At 34.6% G+C, this 21,538-nt stretch overlaps 1 protein-coding gene across 2 annotated transcripts in view; it reads right to left on the bottom strand.

Annotated features, from left to right (window-relative positions):
• Positions 1-21,538, bottom strand: part of FANCI (Fanconi anemia complementation group I) — a 113,383-nt gene that overhangs the window by 51,266 nt on the left and 40,579 nt on the right. For both annotated transcript variants that reach the window (XM_081767508.1, XM_081767504.1), the window contains exons 11-13: positions 14,530-14,656; positions 13,031-13,166; positions 10,094-10,254 (exon numbers count right to left, since the gene is read on the bottom strand). In XM_081767508.1, the coding sequence (XP_081623634.1) occupies positions 10,094-10,254; positions 13,031-13,166; positions 14,530-14,656 (424 nt within the window). The remainder of the gene's footprint in view (positions 1-10,093; positions 10,255-13,030; positions 13,167-14,529; positions 14,657-21,538) is intronic.

The raw sequence follows: 21,538 nt of genomic DNA, 5'->3' as shown, positions 1-21,538 counted from the left end.
TCAACATTCAATCGGTACGTGAAAGACGGCAATTCGTGAAAGATTTATTTGTTTTGCAGATGTTACTACTAAAAAAAGTAGTGATTGCACTGCGACTGCTCTAAGTGAGCATGCTTTCCAAATTCTCTCTCATTTTTTAATTGTAAGCAAAAGCTTGTAGCACTAGGCTATGGATGGAGCTGCCACATTTTCTGGACATTTGAACGGTTTACAATCTTTCGTGAAAAGATGTTTGAGTGCACTCACATACACTGCTATCATCACAGACTCAATCTCGTTGTTCCACAGTCTGTTAATCACATCAAGGAATGTAAAATATATTTTAGAATAAGTGGCATTCCAAATTTCTTTTCATATTCATCGAAACGCTGTAACGCGCTTGCTGAATCAGAAGTAACTAAGCGATTTCCAACGGTTGCCACTATAAGATGGAATTACAATTTCAAAATTGTGAATGCAGTAAATGAAAATCAAATAGAACTCTTACGGTGTTCTGAGAACATTGTAGAAGATTCAGATAATTGCGACACCGAAGCTTTCATGACTACAAAAAAGAAAAAAATGTGTGAGTTATCATTGAAGGATTTCGATTTTGCATTTCTCCGCACGGATATACTATTCAACATTCTTTAAAGTAAAACCTTGGATGTGAAATATTCCATCCAAAAAGTACAAAAGATGGTATCTCAACTTAGAAATGCAAGAAACGATTTTGAAGACTTATAGAAAAGTAGAATTGGATGACAACGGGAACCTTCTAATAAAAGACATAAAGTAGATGACTCAACAGATTCAGAAATTAAATATGTGCATATCTTCAATGACATTATTCATACTGTGATTTCAAGATCTCAGTGAGTTACAATTTCTTGAGCTGTTAGATTTAAAGAATTTTCAGTGCTTGAAATCTCGATTTCCTGATTGCTTATTTTTGATCCTTAAATCAATTTACGGGAGTTTTTTTTTTTTTTTTTTTTTAATTTTAACAATTTGCGGAGTGAATTAATATAGGTTTACAGACTCTTAGATTTTTCAAATAAAACTGTGACTGAAATTATCCATTTCTTGAAAGAAAGAGGCTTGGTAGAAGAAGCGTTTACAGAAACACATAAATTGTGTTATTTGGTGTCAACAATACTACTCAGGATCTTCACTCTACAGCACACATTTTCTTCAAACCTAGTCCCCTGTGAGAAAAGTCACGGCACGCCACTGGTTCCAAAGTTCATTTCAAACTTTTGAACCATGTGATGCGATCACAATCAACAAACAGAATCGCTTTCAATGTGGAAATATATATATATATATATATATATATATATATATATATATATATATATATATATATATATATATATATATATATATATATATATAACCTTCTCCTTAGACTGCAAATTTTCAAAAAAAACATTGGAACACGTGTCCACTTATTTTTAATGAGAAGCTTATATACCGAGTTTTACCTTTCTAACTTGGTGGGCTCGTGATATACTGTATTTTTTACATACATTTTGAACTCCTAACACCCTAGGATACGCCCCTGAATCAAAGTAGTATAATCAAAACCAGCTCATGTATGTCTAAAAAATCATTTCAAACTATTTAACCGTTATCCATGATACGATAAAAAAACAACAGGCACCATCGCTTTCAATTCAAGAAAGAAATTATAGAAAATGTTCCTCTTGGGCCTTAAAACGGGAATTTTTAAAAATTTTGGGACACTGGCCCTCTAATTGTTAATGAGAAGTTTATATACCAAGTTTCAGCTTCCTAATTTGACAGAATCGTGAGATACTCAATTTTTTTTGTATACATTTTAACCCTCTGCTTCCCCTCCTTCCCTAGCATACGCATTTTAATTAAAGTAATATGATAAAAACCCAGTTCGAAATATGTGATAACTACATCCAAAAATTCATTTCGAACGGTTTAGCTGCTTCCCCGCGATACGATCACAAGATCCTTTTCATTTTTATAAAACAGATTACAGTTGAGTATTGTTACAGCGAATTTGATCGAGCGCAAACAAAATTAAAAACTTTTTTTCCCAATGGTATTCCGTTCAGATGATACATACATACATATTTTAAGCCGATTCTGAAACTAGTCATGTACTAAAAATACGACTGAAGAAAAGTAATTATAATTACATTAAAGTTATTATTTCAATACATTTTTTCTTTTTTTTTTTTTTTTTTAATATATATACATATATAAAAGGTTTTACCCAAAAAAAACTACTGGGGTTTTTGGACTGGGTGAGAATTATAACAATCTTGCCAGGATGCTTTAAAAATTACGGGAAAGATATCCCTAGACTTTTCCAGAATTCTTTTGGAATTTATTCTGATATGTAATTAGCCACACAGATTTTCTCATGTTGATGGAAAAACAAGATCAAGAAGACATGACAACGATCACACATACTCATAAATAGAGAGCGGATTTTAAGGTGCAGCACCTTTTCTAAAAATGTAGTTGTTATAACAACCAAAAACCTAATTCCGGGCATAAAACGAACTGAAATGAACGCACTTTGTTGCACCTTTTTCGTGAATGTTGCACTTTTTTTGCTAGATTCATAAAATTCCCCTTTTTCTTACTTCTTTTAGCCTTCAGCACCTTTATTGTCCCTTTCTCTCTCTCTTTTTTTTTTTTTTTTTTTTTTTTTTTTTTTTTTTTTTTTTTTTTTTTTTTTTTAATGGACAGAACAATATGTTTTATTTTCTATCTAGTTTACACATAACATTCCGTAAATTTAAACGCAATCTTGACGGATTTGCTAGGGATAAATTTGAACTGAATTTGCGACACAATTCGGACATAGAAACCTTTACAATGTCAATTGAACTTCCTGTTCATGCGCTTACAAGATGTGTACCACTAATTTCCGTTGATGTCGAGTGAAGTTTCTCCGCATACAAGAATCTCCTGAGCTCCAAGCGATAGCAACTAACATTTGAAAATATAGAAATGTTATGCGTAATCAAGTATAACCATTTTCTGAAAACCCAGTAGTATGTGACGGTTTCTCAAGCCACAATATTGCTAAATTAAAGTTTTCTTTTTTTAAAATACCAAGTTGGTTTTAACCACAATTTTATTACAAGAATGTTGAATGTTGTACAAGTTTGGGATTAAATAAAACAATTTTTCAATTTATATCCAATGTTTAAAGCCAAGACTTTAACAATATTTGTTAGTGTGATAAATAAAGAATGTTCATGTAACTGTATACTACAGCACTTAATAAAGATATCCTATTAGCACCTTTTTGAATGATTTTTCAGCCCCTTTCCTACATAAAGCAAGAAATTAAACATCTTTCTTGAAACTTTAATCACATGATGCAAGTTTCGTCACATGAAAATTCACAGTGAGACATCGAAAAACGGTGGTTGTATGTTAAAGCTGGCTGCGGCATATTAACGACATATCTTTTATTAAAAAAAAGTAAATAGTATTACGTAATTTACTTCCCTTCTTCAAATGCTTTATTTCTTCATCAATACTCCGTACATCTCCACTATTTTAGTCTTCTTAGCTTTAAGCTCGTTCAGAATGATATTTATTTTCCTCCCTTCAGTTTATTCTCTTCTTCTCGTCGCTAATTTGTTGCTTCTGCAAAACTACGAGCATTTTGCACATAATGAATTATGGATTTGCTTACAGATAGCTTCAATTGACCACCCGAAGAAGTTACTGAATCGTACAGAAGTCTCAGTGCTACTAAAGTTTGTTCTTTTAAATTATCTGCTGCACAATGTGCACTGATTAAAAATCCTGTGTTTGGATCTGAATTTCCATAAGAAAAAATGACCATTTCAACGACATCTCTTAAATTACTGCACTCTGTAGTACTGTATCCAAATTCTTTAGGCAAAAGTCATCCAAACGACGACCAGTTGTAGAATATGACTCAATTTTTTGTAATCAGGATTCGAACAAAACTCTTTGAACTATCTCACAATTCTATCCGTCCTTTTGTCATCTAACCAATTATTTTCACCTAGTTAACTAAAAAAGACTAAATACAATTCACTCCAATATCCGATCCTGCAGAAACATTTAAGACCCAAACACGAAAGAGCACTAGTCAATTTATAATTTAAAAGTGACTTCTCCAGAAGTTCAAGAACATATTTTTTAAGGCACTTTCTGCATTTTCAGCGAAAATCGAAAATGCATGTCCAAATTCGTTATTGGCTGACATTTCTTAAGGGTAGTAATATGTGTAGCACAAATCAATGTTAACGCTTTTCACAGAAAGATACTTTTCATTTTCCACATCAATATTCGTATATATTAGCTTGAAGAACTAAAAAATTCTGATTTTACCTTCTTCTTCTTCTTTTTTTATTTTTTCAAATCACGTCTAATAGTGTTGTAAACAAGTGGACTGAGAGGAGAATCTGTCTGAAATTCAGTAAGGAGTAAGGGAAGGTTTTGTACTTCTGAAGCAAGTGCTTTAAAAAATGTAAGTTTAGGAATAAATATTTTATCTTCCAACATACTGACACGATCTGATAGCTCGAAAAGCTGGAAGTTTCTTATCTTTTCTGACACGTTGAATATAAGGATAAATATCAATAGCTCGCTGAGCAATACTGCCATTTTTCAAGTCAATACAGAACAAAGCTTCGCTGGGAAATTTTCTGAGCTTCTATAGTGAGGTACTCAGTACATCCTTAAGTAAGTTACACAAAGCTCTTAGGTATTCAACACTTCTCCAGTCTGTTACCTCAATTGCAGCCTTAAATGTTCCATGCAAAGTAAGTGACCCACAGCTTTCTATATCAAGTATTACAGGGTTATTTGACGATGTCTTGATATCTGACTTGAGGTTATGGATAAATTTAAAGTTTACATTGGGAAAATCCATTAAAATCTGAATTATCTTTTTTCACGTTCAAGGATGAAAATGCTCCTTTAAAGGCGATTAAAAGATTAGAAGCTGTAGAATGCACCAAAAACACTGATGTTCAAGAACGAGTGACCAGTTGCTCTTTCACGGTATTCCAGAATCGCGTACTATTTCAATCTGTTTCTTTATTAAGAGATTAATCAAAAACCACAACATAGTAATCACACTCCTTCAACAACTGAATTACAGTAGTTCACTTCTAAAGTATTGTGATAACCCGTAAATTAAAGTTATGCTATTTTGTCACATTGAAGCTACAGTTTCTCGGCAATTTCACTGTGTGGGTATATAAATTAGGATATTTTGACAACTTCAGTAGCACTGCGCATTGATGTGTCATTAGTAAGTCTGCTTTTAATAGTAATAGTAATAGTAATTCTGCTTTTATAATGCCATCTTTTAATAAGAATCCCTATAAACTACTTTGTTTTATCTCCAAACTTGTACCCACTTCCACCGTAGAAGTCCACTTTTGAGCACACACCACCAGAAACTTTTGTACAGATGAGATACAAATAGGGTGTCACACCAATTTGGAAAGTACTGACTTTTCTTGAGAATTCACAAAGGCGCTAACTCTTCCTGACATTGAGATGGACGCAGTCGCCTGAATATGCTTTCTGTCTCTCGTGTGACTTGGTATCGCTTGTTATCCCATGTTATTCAACGAAAAGACCCTCCGGCAAATATTGCAGCGAACAGAAAATTTGTCACTTGGCACTTCCCAAATCCATGAATAAGAATTATCTAACAACGAAGTACTGAATAAAGTCTTGGAATACTTGGAAATTGGCATGCTTATAATCTGTACGGGAACACTGTACACAAACAATACCGAACACCATAACTATAACATCTCTTCACTTTCAATGTTAACCCTGCATCTTGGGCAACTACGCTAAACATCAGTGATGTTGAAAAAAGATGTACAACAAATTTAGCACAAAGCTTTACTATTTCCTCTGCCTTCTTTCTCTCGACCGCTTTTCTATATAACGATATGCTGTTCCAGGGTGTCTACTGAGTTTCGATTTCAAAATTCCAGTAAATTTCCAGTATATTCAGTATAACCATCAGCAAAATTCCAGTACCTAATACAATGATTTTTTTAAAGTTCTTTAAGAATAATCACGCTCTTGATTATTTCAGGTTTGTAATTGTTTTACCATCAAATGAATATTTTAGTTTTTAATAAATTTAGTTAGCCTTGATTTCTTTGAAATACAAATGATTAGGTATATGTAGCTGCTGATGAAAGTGCTGAAATCTTTACAAAAGCAATGTGTCACATCCATACCAAGCATTAAAACTGGCCCTCAGATTCACATCATTGGACATACTTTTACTGACTTTACTGCCTAGTTTGCAGCCTGTATACTGTACTTGAAGCATTGCATATAATATAATCCATCCATTGTTATTATATGTGGGGTATTAAAAAAAAGCGGCAACTGAAAACAGTATTGGCAGAATGGGGGAAGTTAGTGACTATCTGCAACCCCAAGAGAGATGGCGTCACCTCTTAACGCCGGATCATTAGAAAAAAAATCACAATTTATTATTTCAATAACTGTACTGTATTACATAAGTATTGTTGTTCTATAAAGTCGCTTCTCTCATGATCTGAAGCTCAATTTCACTACTTTCATTTGACCGACAACCTCAATTCATAGCTTTCATGCCCGTATACACCCTGCTCGGAGGTCTGATACAGTGAGCCAAAAGCATTATTTGCATCATATAAACGTATTACTAACTTATATTATAACTTGTATAAATAATTGTGTATTATTCTATTACAGTTATAACACAGGATTGTTATTATCTTGGACTTTTGGAGTTCAAAAATACAGGGTAGATTATAAAGAATGATATTTGTATATTTCATAAGTTTTTCAGTATGTGGGTCAAAATTCCAGCATGTTTTCAGTATTTCCCGTATCAGTAGACACCCTGTGTTCTAAATAAAAGGCTGTTGCTAACAACCGAATAAAATATTTTTCTTTTGCCATGTACACCACATCATCATCAAACTACCCTGCAAGTACAACTACTTTTCCTTTTTGACACAAGGCCAGTTTTTGTGTTTGGTCTAGTTGTTAAGCATTAAAGCTCTCAAATAAATGAAAATGCTGAACTAAAACACGTAAACAATGAGTTGAGATGATTTTGAGTTTAACGTCCAGTTCAGCAGCGAGGCTACATGAGACGTCGACCTACTTATTAATGTGGAATCCGAACATGAGCTCCCACCAGGAATCGAACCCGGGTCTCCCAAGCCAAAGACGCGTACGCTAACCGCTTAGCCATGAAGGAGCTCCACGTACATAATGAAACACGACTGCGCCCTTAATACACGATGATAAAGCGTATACATTTATTCCCAGTTTGTTATATATATTAATTTGGAATTTTTTGCAACAACGTATTTATTACTTTGCATTAGCTACTAGGTTTGTACATTTGAGTGTTCTATTTCTCAGTAACGATTACTATCACGAAAGTACACAAAACTCCCATCCCAGGAAGTCAGCAGAGAACAGTTTATTTCTTAGAAAAATAAAATTGTGTCCCAGAACATTATTTATCCGAGTGACAATTATTGCAAATTCATACTTCCAGAATTCCCGAAAATGCCTTACGGTTATTGCACAGACGAAAGCTTGTTGCTTAACGTTTATACTTCATCCTAAATAATTAGTTTAACGTTCCACAAATGAGACTGAGTTAATGATGTAAGAACGAAAGGAATGGGAATAGGGGAGGAAACGGGAGAAGCCCAGAAAGACCAACCAGCTCGGTGTTTATTTATCACGAAACTCGTATCATTTACTCTTGGTTTGAACACAGGCCCTATCGACTACGTTGCTAAATGTGTGTTTAAATTAGCATGAACATGAGAAAAGCACTCAAACTTACATGAGCTGAATCATGATAGATTCCTTGAATCGGTTTCTTTCATTCAATGTAACATGCGACAATGAACCGTCCGCTAGAAAGACCCTGTTTGCTTCCCTAGTTCTAAAAGCTCAAGGATTTTGGCGAAAAACAAGATATATAGAAGACAACATATAAATATGATGATTTCATTTAACGATTTTTTCCTCACAGTAAAAGTATGAAGATGCCAAAATTAAACGAGGAATTGTGTACTAATAAAAAACATTATTTCCGTATGATATTGAAAAAAATCACATATTTTACGATAATTTGAACTGCAAATTTCAACCATCCCGCTCTCTTTTCTTTAATTTCATTGCAAATTGCTAAATACTATCCTTTTTTGTTTAATCCCACAATCATGCACATCAAGGGTAAGGGAGACGGTGATGATAATGACGGGTGAAAATGGGTGAAAGTGGTAAAAATGTAAGAACCCTTTTTTAAAAAAAAAGGTACACGGCGTTTATCAACTACAAATCCCATTTGGCTGGAGCTAGGATCGAAACAAGTCTCGGTTATCTCGGTTACGTCTTTTTGGAGAGGAATGCTAGCAGGGAAGTCCCCATGGGAACAAGCCCTTCTACCCTCAGAATAATTTTTGTGCTCCCTCTCGAAAGCTGCATTCCAGTTACATAATTTTCTTTATATGTCTTATCTGAAAGAATTTTCTTTTATGAAACTTTAAATATTTTGTTCTGGCACTGACAATGCATACGAAAATTTTGCTCAAAGAATGATTAAAGAGGTACAGAATGAAACTTTATTTGGACTCATGTACTATAAATACTGTTCACGAACTGCTGCATTATTTTTAATATCAGAATAATTTTAAAATTAGAATAAATTATACATTATATAATATAAATAATATATTGAATTCATTAGGGAGGTAGGAAGACGCATTTCTTGTGTTTCCGGCGAAGTTCGCTTCGCATCTTATCTAATACAGCGCATATCTGTTTCTATCCAACGTGGTAACGTCTCGTCGGTCCTTGGCACTTTACCTCCTGGAAAGGAACTGGATGAAGTGTTTATACTCTGATAACAATAGTTTTATATATATTAATCCATGGACAATAGTTTTTCTTTGACCTTATAATTATATATTTAAATTGTAATTTACATGAATGCAGTGTAATTGTGTCATTTCGGATAATAATCTTATTATTGTAAGTTTTATTGTGACTTATTGTAATAGCTTGTTACTATAGAATATTTAATATATATATATTACTTACGAAAGCATAATCATTAATAAATCACTACAAATAATTAATTATTGATCAAGAATGATTAAATATATATACCTAAAAATGTATAACAATTAATGAATATTGCATTATAAGCATAAAGTAGGAAATCAACATGGTACCTATAGATATATACCATATTTAAGGATCAAGAGTGGATCGATGAAATTAGTGCGGCTATTCACTGGTATTGACCCAATGCATAAGCTGACGTGCAACTTTATCAGCAAATTTCGTAAACACATAAGGACTTCCTAAATAAATTTCTCTTTGCAAATTACAATACATTACAATAAAAACACAGAAGTTTTAAAAATGGGTAATCGTATTACAAAATCTTTTCATTTCAGTTGATAAGCTTCCTTCACTTAATGCAGGACAGAAAACGCCGATAAAATCGAAACAAAAGGGAACTAGAACTTTGAATTATACATGTATCGAAAATAAATTTACTATTGCGTCGTTGATCCACCTGCATCTTGTGGATGATTCACTAATATGATATTTCAAGTGAAAAGCAAAAGATAATGAGCACAGCTGCAGAAATTAAGTTTGTTACACACAGTTAGTGGAAAACAAAGATAAGTTTCTACGTTAGAAGTTGCCAATTAAAAAACAAGCAATTAACCACATCTGAAATCGTCTTAATTTTTAAACTTGATTTCTCAAATTACTTTACATTTCCTGGTTTGTCACTATCCTGATTTCTGACGGTAGAAACAGATGTTTATTAATACGTTTCACAGAAGTTTGTTAATATAGACAATGGGTTTCCCAAACGCAAGATAAATTGTAGTACAGTCTACATGATCTGAATGGCTCAACAGATCAGAGTTTGAGTGTATTGTGGTTAAAGCAGACTAGAGACGCAGGTAGCGCACCAGCATGATAAGCCGGGGACCACGTCCTGTCACACTTTTTTTTTTTTTTTTTTTTTAATTTTTTAACGAGAATATGAGGAAACAGTTACCTGCATGTTTGTATCCGTATCTCGACGATCTTCAACATTTAAATATTTCAGAGGGGGTAACGTGTCTTCATCAGGATGATAATACTGTAGAAAATGTTTCGAAAGAATATCCAAAATGGCTTCGCTTAGTTCTGGATTTCTACTAATTACCTCGTGTAAACCTAGGATGAAAGTTATATGGATTAACTGATAGGCAAATGATATTCAAATATTTAAATTAATCATAAAATATTTTAAAAAATAAGTATATACATATACGTACAGTGGGTGTTCCGGGAATAAACCCGGATAATAAATGGAATAAAACAACTTACAAACCGCATATGTATTAAGGACTTCAATACAATAAAAAGTTTATTTTGAACTTTGATGAAAACATCTAATTACGTAGATGGGAACAATTTAATATAATTAACGAATTTGGCTATAACAGTAAATTATAATTTTCCAATAAAAATTTTCATAATTAGAAAATTATCAAATATTATTTCGTATTGGATAATGAAACAATAACATGGTGTGTCTGCATGTGTAAAGTTCATTCTAAAAATGCATTTATTTAATTAATAATAATAATAATAATAATAATAATAATAATAATAATAATAATAATAATAATAATAATAAATGAATAAATGTCCTTTATAAAGGTTACTGATATTATTGTAACAGAAAATTAGAAGCTCTGATTGACTTTTATTGTGATCATTTTACTAAGTCAAACTATGAAACGAAGAACTTCGAAGAAGCATGAACTGTCAAAAGTTTACTGTTATTAATCTTTATGTAAGCCAATTTTAATCCTTCAGTTATGTATACAACTAGTTTTAGTGTGGGACACACAATTTTATGGATTGTAGTTATTCCATTATATTTGGAATAGTTTATATACTAATGACAAATCTTGTCCATTATTATAAATTCTAGTCCTATAAAATGTACTCAAGAAAAGGATTGTATTGGACAAATATAATTATTATTTACAAAAATTGTATAAAAGAATAATACATGCATTTTCACAATTCAACAATTATATAATAAGAAAAAAATACTCAACTAAAAAGCAAGGGAAGTCTTTTTATTTTAAAATTAAAATGAAGTTACTTATTTCAGCTTATATGTACTTTCCTTTTACACATTTTTTTTTTAATTGGAAGAACTAATGTACAAATATGTATATTAGTTATAATTTACTTTCTTCTCTGAATGAATATTTGAATAAATGATTATTTCCAGAAAATCTGCAGTATTTATTTTAACCAGTTACTTCAGTTAAACTCTGGAATTCTGAGTAATCGAAACCTTACAGTAAATATGTTATATTAGCTCTATTTACTTACACGTGATGGAGCTATGTAAATGTAGAAAAGTAATAAAGCTATGAGAAAAAAAAATTTACAGATGGAACTGATGAAACGTCGATTATGATTTTTCTGTGATCAAAAATGGATTTTAAGGATAAAGTACATTTTTTTTTTCTTTCTTTCAAACGTATTTTCTAGAAATGAAGAATTGTTAGATTTTTCACGTTGTGAAACTACTTTTTCATGCGACCTTCATAATAAAATAAAAAAAAAATAAATAATAAAAAAAAAACGATGTAATAACAACGAACAAGTGAAACAGCTTTTTACGAATCAGAAAATTTTCATCACTACTTTTCAATGTCTTATCTTCTTTCCCCTTGTCTTCAGCCGGCCACTTTGCGGTAGATCCACACGTCCTCTCCTGAAAACTTTTGATGCTTTTTACATCTCGGGAGATTTTTTTTACACACACTACTGAATTTCCGACGTATTAGAAGACAGGACTTTATCTCTGTATACCAGAGCACGCATTGCAAATTGCCCCGAATCAACGCCATAATAGAACCATGTAATCGCTCAGTCACGTGACCTTAGCTCGTAGTGTTTTCAGTGAAACTACGAAGATTTCTGTACAATATAAACTTTATTTCACTGAAATACATTCAATTGTTACAGTGAGATATAAAAAGGGAAGGTAGATCCCATAGTTTGTAATAAGTAGGACTTAAAATATAGGCAACTCATTTGAAAAATTTGATGATACCGCTTTAGCATATCTTAATAGTGTTTGTTGTTCTTTTAGAATATGAATATCAGCTAGAGTTGCTATACGCTCTGGAATTTCCGGGATCGTATCGGAATCGCCATGTGTCCTAGCGTCCCGAAAATAAATTTCAGGATGCACAAAGGCCCCGGTGTTTGCTGAACAAGGGAAAAATATTTCTTTCCTCAACATTTTTAATTTTTTTTTTTCTGTTGATGGATATAGCAGCTCAAAACACGAGAGTTAAATATAAACTGACAAACCCATAATATGTATTGTAGTATTGTTGGTATTTCTCTTTTCATCGGCCTAGGGATTAGAAGTTGATATTTAAAGCTTGTTTTATGTTACAATTTTACCTTTGACTAATTTTCCTTTGTATTTCGAGAGCCGCCATGCCTAACGATGCAAAGAGAAAGTTATGGCTTATGTAAGTTATTTTTCTTCTTTTGGGAGGAGGGGGGTTAAATACTTAATTTTAGGTTTTTATATTTACTACAACAGTGTATAGATGTGAACGCAGCTTTGCACCTTTTATTTCGCGCATTTAAAATGCAAATATTAGTGTCCCGGATTTTCAAAAATGAAATATAGCATCCCTATGTGCAACTGACAAACAAAGCATGGAACCACATGAGGCCACAACAACTGTAATTTCTATCATAAGCAATCAAAATTCCTTTCACTGAGTTATATTCTTTAGATAATGAATGTTTAGGGTTTTTCACAACCATTCAATGTTTTCTGATGGTGAATTCTCAGAGCTTTCTACGACCAACAACCTCTAGGATTTTCAAAGGACGCTGTTATAACAAAGATTATTAGTGAAAATAAGGACGGAAAAGTAGATGTTAATTTAATACATACCTTCATATAAGGTTATTCTCACTTTTTGTTGATGCAGGAAACATCGTCGAAGTATATTCAACAATTCCAAACAGAGAGCTTCATTAGAGCCACTGCTACTGCCTGAGGCTAACGAGTTATGAACATCAACACTTATCTGAAATATACAATATAATTTTTCTTAAAAAACACTACTTATAATACATAACATTCTGAAAAGTCTTCTATTCAAGCTCATAGCTAAAATGTTACTGTAGATTTAAATTGGAGGTTTGCAATAAAAAAAATGAATGACAATCAATGACAACTTTTGTTCTACAACAGAAACTACAAAGGTGTTATGGATGTTAAATCACATAATGAGAGACTATTAAAGATTCTTAAGAAGCCAATTTTAAAAGAAAACATAATTAGATTTAAAAATAAATAAATTTTGATATATTGAAAGATTAAATTTTTAAGCAAATATACAAAAATTTTCATATACGTAAATATATGCGAGTTTAAATTTGTATTTAAAATAATAAATTCAACTTAATCCCGAACATAAGTTGACGGGATTTTCCTTTTGTTCCATACGATTTCTTACCTAACAGCAGTGAAGCTTAAGGAAAATCCACATTGCAATAGTATTCGGAAATCTACAGTAATACATAAAAGTAAAATACTGCTGACTGCCTTAAAGATAATGACGCATTAAGATGAGCACCTTAGTTTCATTATAAACAGCGCCAAGTGAGTTGCGTCCTCAGGTTTATTTTACAAGTTGGTTGCATAAAAAAACAAACTTCCAGAAATATGAAAAACTAAGCTGCAAAATGAATATCCCGTTCTTAGGTATTCAAATTCTAAAAGTCACAATCAAAATATATGAAGGATAATGAAGCATTAAGTCAAAACTTTAGTTTCAGTGCTACTTCTGTCAGTTAACAAGTATTCTAGATTTTTTCAAAGAAACGGAAAATGCCGAATGTATATTTACTAATGACAAACAGTGAAGTACACACCATAGAACCCTTGACTGAGGAACTTTTCCTCTTAGGTACTGAAAAAGAGATTTAAAAAATTAAGAAATACGAAAATACGGGAACTGATTCTATTCTCAGAACAAGTCAAGGCGGAAGAAACCACCTTAATTTCAAAGATATAAAGATTGGTCTGTTTCATACGATAGAAAGAAGATACTCTTAAGGAATGAAAAGAATTGGTAACAGTGCCTATATTGATGAAAGGCAGTAAAATTAGACTCTTACAATTATCCAAGAATATCGCTATTACCGAATTACTACAAGATCTTGGCTAACATTCTGGCAGTATGGTTAACTACAATATGGATGAAATGAGAGATCATCTATGTGGCTTCAGACACAATAGGCAAACATTGCACCAAACATTCTACATCCCACAAATACTGGCGAAGAAGTGGTGGTATAACAGCAAGGCTCAACAACTATTCAAAAATTAAAACGAAGCACCACTCGTACCGTAGCATACTAAATAAATAAATAAATGTGATATACCTGGCTACTTGTAGGCATCATCATACTGTCCTGACTATATTGACTTATGGCTGCTAATCCCCTTACTTTAAAGAATGTTAACATGAGAAGAAACCCACTCACGCCCATTTGTCTCTTTTCTGCAGGCCTGGAAAAATAGGACAGGATTGTTACAAACTAAAAATCAATTGCTGTAAGCAACTGTGTATCTGTAAGTCAGCTCAAAATTTTACAGAAGAAACATTGGTAGTAGGTAGTTCATAGCAAAGTTTGAAGCGAAAAAGATGCCAAATGCAAGTACAGAAATTGTCTGGTTTATATAGGACCAAATAGAGGATACTCACCTTATTAGATCCCACGTTAGACCACAGGCATGAGAATTCTATCACATTTCTTCTGTAGGTTTTCCATAGGCAGTTAGCGTGATGTTGCAGACGTAGTTTTAACAGTTCAGATACACAGAAATCTATTGGACTGGTGTTAAGTTTTTACCAGGAATGTCATGAAAGGGTACAGCACGAATTTCCGTTTCCTGCTTCTCGTCACGATAAAACCAAAGTGATGGGTGGATGCTTTCTCCACGTCAATCGCATCTGGTTCTTGCTGGCCCCATACAAACTAGGAATGTTTGTTCGATAGAGGGTCAATCCATCTGATGTGGTCCAAAGATGGTGAAAGTGGCTGCTCGATCATCTCCGAAAATTATAGAAATTGGAAAGTGATGAACCTTGTGTATGAGAAGGTCAATAACACTATTCACGTTGTCGCACAAGTGTTTCAGAATGGCAGCCATCTTTGTTGTCGGTGGAGTGCCAATTTTTGCATTTACAAGCGTTTACCAAAACTACAGTTGCTGCGGACGTACGAATCAGACAAACACCAAACAAAAACGAATGTTTACAGGAGAGACTGAGGTACACGGAAAATATAAACTTTTGCGTCTAAATACATATGCAAGGTTGCAAACCAATACATGAAATTACCAGAAAAAAGTTCAGAAAATTACGCTCATAAAGGGGTTGTATTTTGGAATGGCACAAAGTAGGGGGTTTATAAGTTTTGTCCTGAATACTATTGCATGTAAAGAGTTTGCAGAAACATCCACACCTATAATACTACTGGCACCGTATATTTATGGACTTCCAAAGTTGAAGTTTGTGATTTTGATGCCATTTTTGGGGCGTAATATCTCAAGAGGGCAAAGTGCTAACAATTGCTGCTCAGGCCACAAAGTAATTCTGTATGTGAATAAACTATAGCAAAAAATCATGACTGATATTACATGGAGAAAAAGTGAGGACATCATAAAATCGTGAAGAAAGCACGTGCGTGACGATGGTCGTAGTCCGGAAAAATTTAAATGTTTGGATTGGATATGTTTCATGCTAGATCTCAAAAACTGCGCGTGGTGTAGCAATTAGCCCGCTTTCGTTTGTGCTCAGTTGTGCAAAAGCTTGCGAGTGGCGTTTGTTCGATCCTTCTAGCTCCATGGTTATTGCCACGTCTCTATATAGTGAGGGGGTTAGCTTTTCCTTGCACCCACGATACCCATCGTCGAACTGGACCGCGGTATTAAGATACTCAATCTATCAGCAAACTATCATTGAAATCCAATTCCAGTGACGGAAGTGAATATGTTCACAAGGTTGCGTTATATGCAACCTTGTGAACATATTCACTTCCGTCACTGGAATTGGATTTCAATGATAGTTTGCTGATAGATTGAGTATCTTAATACCGCGGTCCAGTTCGACGATGGGTATCGTGGGTGCAAGAAGCTGACCCACTCACCATATAGACATGTCAATGACCATGGAACTAGAAAGATCGAACAATCATCACTCGCAAGCTTTTGCACAACTGAACAGAAACGAAAGCGGACCTAATTGCTGCACCATGCGTAGTTTTTGAGATCTAGCATGAAACATATCCAAACATTTAAATTTTTTCGGGCTACGACCATCGTCACGCACCTGCTTTCTTCGCGATTTTACATGGGCCACTATTTGTATTTTGAGCCTAAATGAAAAAACAGTAATTTATCATTGAAAATTGATTTATTGTTTTTCGAAATATTCACCTTTATGATCAATACACTTTTGCATTCATTCGAACCATTTGTCAAAGCATTTTTTCCAATCTTCTTGAGACACATCCATAATATGGATTTGAACGCATCAACGGCTTCTTCCGCCGACGAAAATCGTCTACACAATTTATTCTTGACATTCGGAAACAATAAGTCATTGGGTGCCAAATCAGGACTCCACGGCCGATGACCCATTAATTCGATTTTTTAAGTGTTCAAATAGTCGGTTGTTACACGAGATGTGTGAGAGCTCGCATTGTTTTGATGAAGAATGATCCGATGGCGCTTGTTTGTTTTCCGTATTTGACCGAAGATCTCCGGCAAACAAATTGTTGTGTACCATTCAGAGTTGACCGTTCTACGTTTCTCTAAAGGCACAGTTGCCACATGACCACTTTTCCTGAAAAAACAGGCGACCATTTGTTTCGATATTCTTTGAGCGCGAACAACTTTTGTTAGATTTGGTTCATCTTGAAACACCCTCACAGTCGATTGCTGTTACGTTCCAGCTCATATATCCATGACTCGTCATCTGTTACAATTTTATATACGTCTTTTGAAGCACCGCCATTGTATTTATTGAGCATTTGTGTGCACCAATCGACGCGAGCTTCTTTTTGAGATTTTGTCAAATTACGAGTTTTTGTCAAATTCTCGTATGTGGAATCCAACGAGAACAAACCTTTCTCACAGCTAAATGATCATGTAATATTTTATATATGCTGGTGGAACTAATGCCTAGGGTTGCCTCAATCTCATAGTATGTCACATGACGATCTTGCAGTACAGGTTTTACACAGCATCAGCATCAATGTTTTCTTGAATAACAGCTAATTTTGGACGACCTTCGCGAATTTCGTCAGTGAGCGAATGGCAGCCACGAGTAAAATCGTTATACCAGCGTTTCACAGTGACAAAGGATGGGGCTTCATCACCAAATGTGGAAGTATGTTGATCAATGCACTCTTGTCTTGATAATCCACGTCGAAAATCGTAATAAATCATCGCACAAAATTTTTCACGAATTAATTCCATTTTTCTGTTGTCACGCAATCTTTAAGTCAACGTAAACAACACAGATAAAGCTATTGACAAAACATTTGAAGTACATTATAGTCAACAATGTCAAGCGCTTCTATGCAAACAAAAAATAGCATCCAATGTCAATGCTGCCAAGGCTCAAAATATAAATAGTGGCCCTCGTACGATGTCCTCACTTTTTTCTCCATGTAATATCAGTCATGGATTTTTGCTACAGTTTATTCACATACAGAATTACTTTGTGGCCTGAGCAGCAATTTTTAGCACTTTGCCCTCTTGAGATATTACGCCCCGAAAATGGCATCAAAATCACAAACTTCAACTTTGGAAGCCCATAAATATACGGTGCCAGTAGTATTATAGGTGTGGATGTTTCTGCAAACTCTTTACATGCAATAGTATTCAGGACAAAACTTATGAGCCCCCTACTTTGTGCCATTCCAAAATACAACCCCTTTAAGAGCGTAATTTTCTGAACTTTTTTCTGGTAATTTCATGTATTGGTTTGCAACCCTGCATATTTTTTTACACTCAAAAGTTTAAATTTTCCGTGTACCTCAGTCTCTCCTGTAAACATTCGTTTTTGTTTGGTGTTTGTCTGATTCGTACGTTCTCAGCAACTGTAGTTTTCGTACTGCTTGCAAATGCAAAAATTGGTATTCCACCGACAACAAAATTGGCCACCATTCAGGAACACTTGTACATATGGCAATGTGAATAATGTTATTGACCTTCTCATACACAAGGTTCATCACTTTCCAATTTTTATAATTTTTGGAGATGGATGACTTACAGCACTTTCATCCAGTTCAGTCAAAGATGTAACAACTTCTTTCTTCACAAATCGTAACAACAAAACCTAGGTAGCAGTTTGAAGTTTAGAATACAGAACAGTACAAGGGGTTCCTCCTTCTGAAGCAGTTCTGTGGTATCCTTGAAAGTTTTGCACTTGAGAGACAAAATTTAACTGCGCTTTCGTTAATGGATCCTTCAAAATTTTAGAAACTGATTTGTATTTTCCAGTAGTTATGAGGTTTGATTTCTTCAGAGGAAGAAACTTGAGGAAGTACTCCTGTAGAGCACCGAGGAGTTCAAGAACTCTTTCATATGATTTTTCAAGTGAAAGCCACCTTGAACTCACATGTTTGATAAATCTATGTTTAGGCAGTCCTAACTTACTGGCAATCTTAGGGAAATCTTCCCACCTGGATGGCCAACCCTACTACACATCGATGACAAACCCAACTTGAGAGCTTAAGCATCCACCAACCATCCACTATGTTTTAGAAAGAATAAAGGCTGAAGTAAGAAAAAAATGACTTGGTTCACATGTGGCGACACAACTGCACATGATGGCAAGTACTGAAGTTTTCAGAAGAATAATAAGTAACAAGTTTCTGTCTTTTTCCATATATTTTTATATTTTTCTTAGAAAACTACTAATGCCAAACATAAATCACACGAAAAAATGACTTTATCCTCCAAAAAAGTAACTTTTAGTTAAAAAAAAAAAAAAGTGACTCGCTATGAGCTTTGTGTTCTAGACCATTTCGTATGGATTGATCCTAGACTGGGGATATGGTGGATTACTGAAGCAGGTAGCATTTACTTACATGTTTTAGTCCAACATATGTATCTCCAATTTTGTCTTTGAACCGTATCTAGTGACAATCAGAATTCAATGCGAAACTTTCTTTGAAGTTGAAGTAAAACTCGGCACGTCCCGTGCGAGAGGATGAAGGTACGTAATTCCCCGAAGATTGCCGTTACGCATGATATGAATGTAGGCAGCAACCAATGCGGAAATCGACTTCCATTTTAATCCCCCTTCCTCTCAAGTACCCCTTCTACAGTTTAAGACAGTTTGTTTCATGTTTAGCAATGTAGCACCTGAAGAGACTATAGGTGACAGTGAACTGTGCTAAATTTTATATCTAAGCCATGTCGTGTTGGGGTGCGGATTTTCTTTGTTTGCTAGTTGACCAATTTCACGTAGCGCCTTAGGCGACACTTTCCCTATAATCTCGAATCGGCCCCCATATTGTCGAATATTTTCGAATGGGCCATCTTTTGCCTGACCAGGATATCTCTACCTGTGATCACTGTAATAGTTAAAAGTTTTCCCAACATTGCTTCACAATTAGTTTGTACAAAAAATGTGCATGCAAAAGAGCCATAATGTACGTTTCTCGATAACGGTTCACTTTCGGAGGCGTTTAACTTGCACCAACACAACACTAGTACTTTCAGTTAAATAATAACTTTTCTTTACGCACAATGTACAGGGTTTGTTCGGAAAGTAATGACACTGGCCACCACACTGCGCTCCAGTCATCAACATCGTGTTTGTCACGAGAAGGATTGGTGGTGGTGAGTCTTAGATAACCAACGCTACCCAGACCAGTCACTTCCGAACTCTGGTAGAGTAACAACTTAAATGCGAACCGTGTTTTAAAACGACGATGTGATTTTTGGAAGCTCAAATACAGCATTCGCTTGAGCAACGAACGCCACTAAATTTTGCCTCAAGCTTGAAAAAACCGCCTCAGAGACGTTCATGATTTAAAAGGCCTACAAGGATCAAGCCCTGTCAAGAGTCCAGGTTTTCCGTAAGCATGGAGATTTCAAAAATGGAGGGGAAAACGTGAAGGGCAACGAACGTTCTGCACGCCCTTAGACGAGTCATGTGGACGAAAATTTCGTCAAAGTGAAGGAACTATTGGACCAAGACCATCATTTGAGTGTGAGAATGACAGCCGAAGAACTAAATCTACCCAAAACAATGATAAGCGAAATAGTGAAAATTTGAGCGAAGTTGGTGCCAGAAGTGCTGGATGACGGACAAAAAGAAAGAAAGAAAGAAAAAAAAAGACTTGACATTTTCCGTCAAGCAAGTAGTGTGAACCGGACTTTTTAGACAACATAATAACAGGCGACGAAACACTGAAACACGACTCTCAAAGCAAGCGCCAAGTTCAGAATGACACACAAGAAATCACCGCGATCCAAAAATGGAAGGATGTCCACGATCAAGACAATGCTCACTGTCTTCTTTGGCACGAAACGAGTGGATACAAAGAATTTCTGGCTCAAGGGAAGACTGAACGTAGCTTACTACATGGAAGTACGTAGGATCGTAGGAAGTAGGATCGGTATCGTCACGTTGCCGCAGCCACCGTACAGTCCCGACATGAGGCAACGTACGTTTTTCTGTTCTTCAAGCTCAAAAGAAGCTTAAAAGGTCACCATTTTGACGATGTTTTGACCATCCAAGCAGCAACGAGGAGTGGTCTTAAGGGGTTGTTGGAAGCTAACTTCTAGAAGCGAACGCTGCATGGTAATCGAGCTGGCAGTGGTGTGTCAATAGCCAAGAGAGTACTTCGAAGGATTTTAACGAGTTGTACAAAGTGGATCAATAAATTTTATTTTCTTAGCTCAAGTCTCATTACTTTCTAGACAAACCCTATATATGTAATAAAAGACCAGAATTATTTTCGGTTTCAGTATTTCATTTTAAACTATTACATTCATAGTAAGTCTTAATACTTCGCAGCTTCTCCGCTTTTCTGGTTTTAAAACAGGAAGGATTGTTGTGCTTTAAAAGTCGGCTAATCTTTTAAAATTGTTAATTGATGTTCGGGGTGATACGAAACACGTACAATAACGCTGACAAGAGTTTATAGTTGAAAAACTAGAATGTTAAAAGGAAGAGACTGTTCAAGCATCGAATCCATGTTTGTTAATCAACAAAACAAGTAATATTCGACATTCTACACGTGACCAAGATAAGTTCGAAGCTCATATTTGGGAATAAAATACCTACCCTGCACTCAAAAGCAATCGCTCTATCACTTAATTACCATAGACTAGAAGGAAGAATTGAAATTATTCACAATAAAC

This window comes from Thermobia domestica, chromosome 1, assembly GCF_964235325.1.
Source record: "Thermobia domestica chromosome 1, izTheDome1.hap1.1, whole genome shotgun sequence".
Classification (NCBI taxonomy): Eukaryota; Metazoa; Arthropoda; class Insecta; order Zygentoma; family Lepismatidae; genus Thermobia; species Thermobia domestica.
This window is presented reverse-complemented; position numbering and strand designations above follow the sequence as displayed.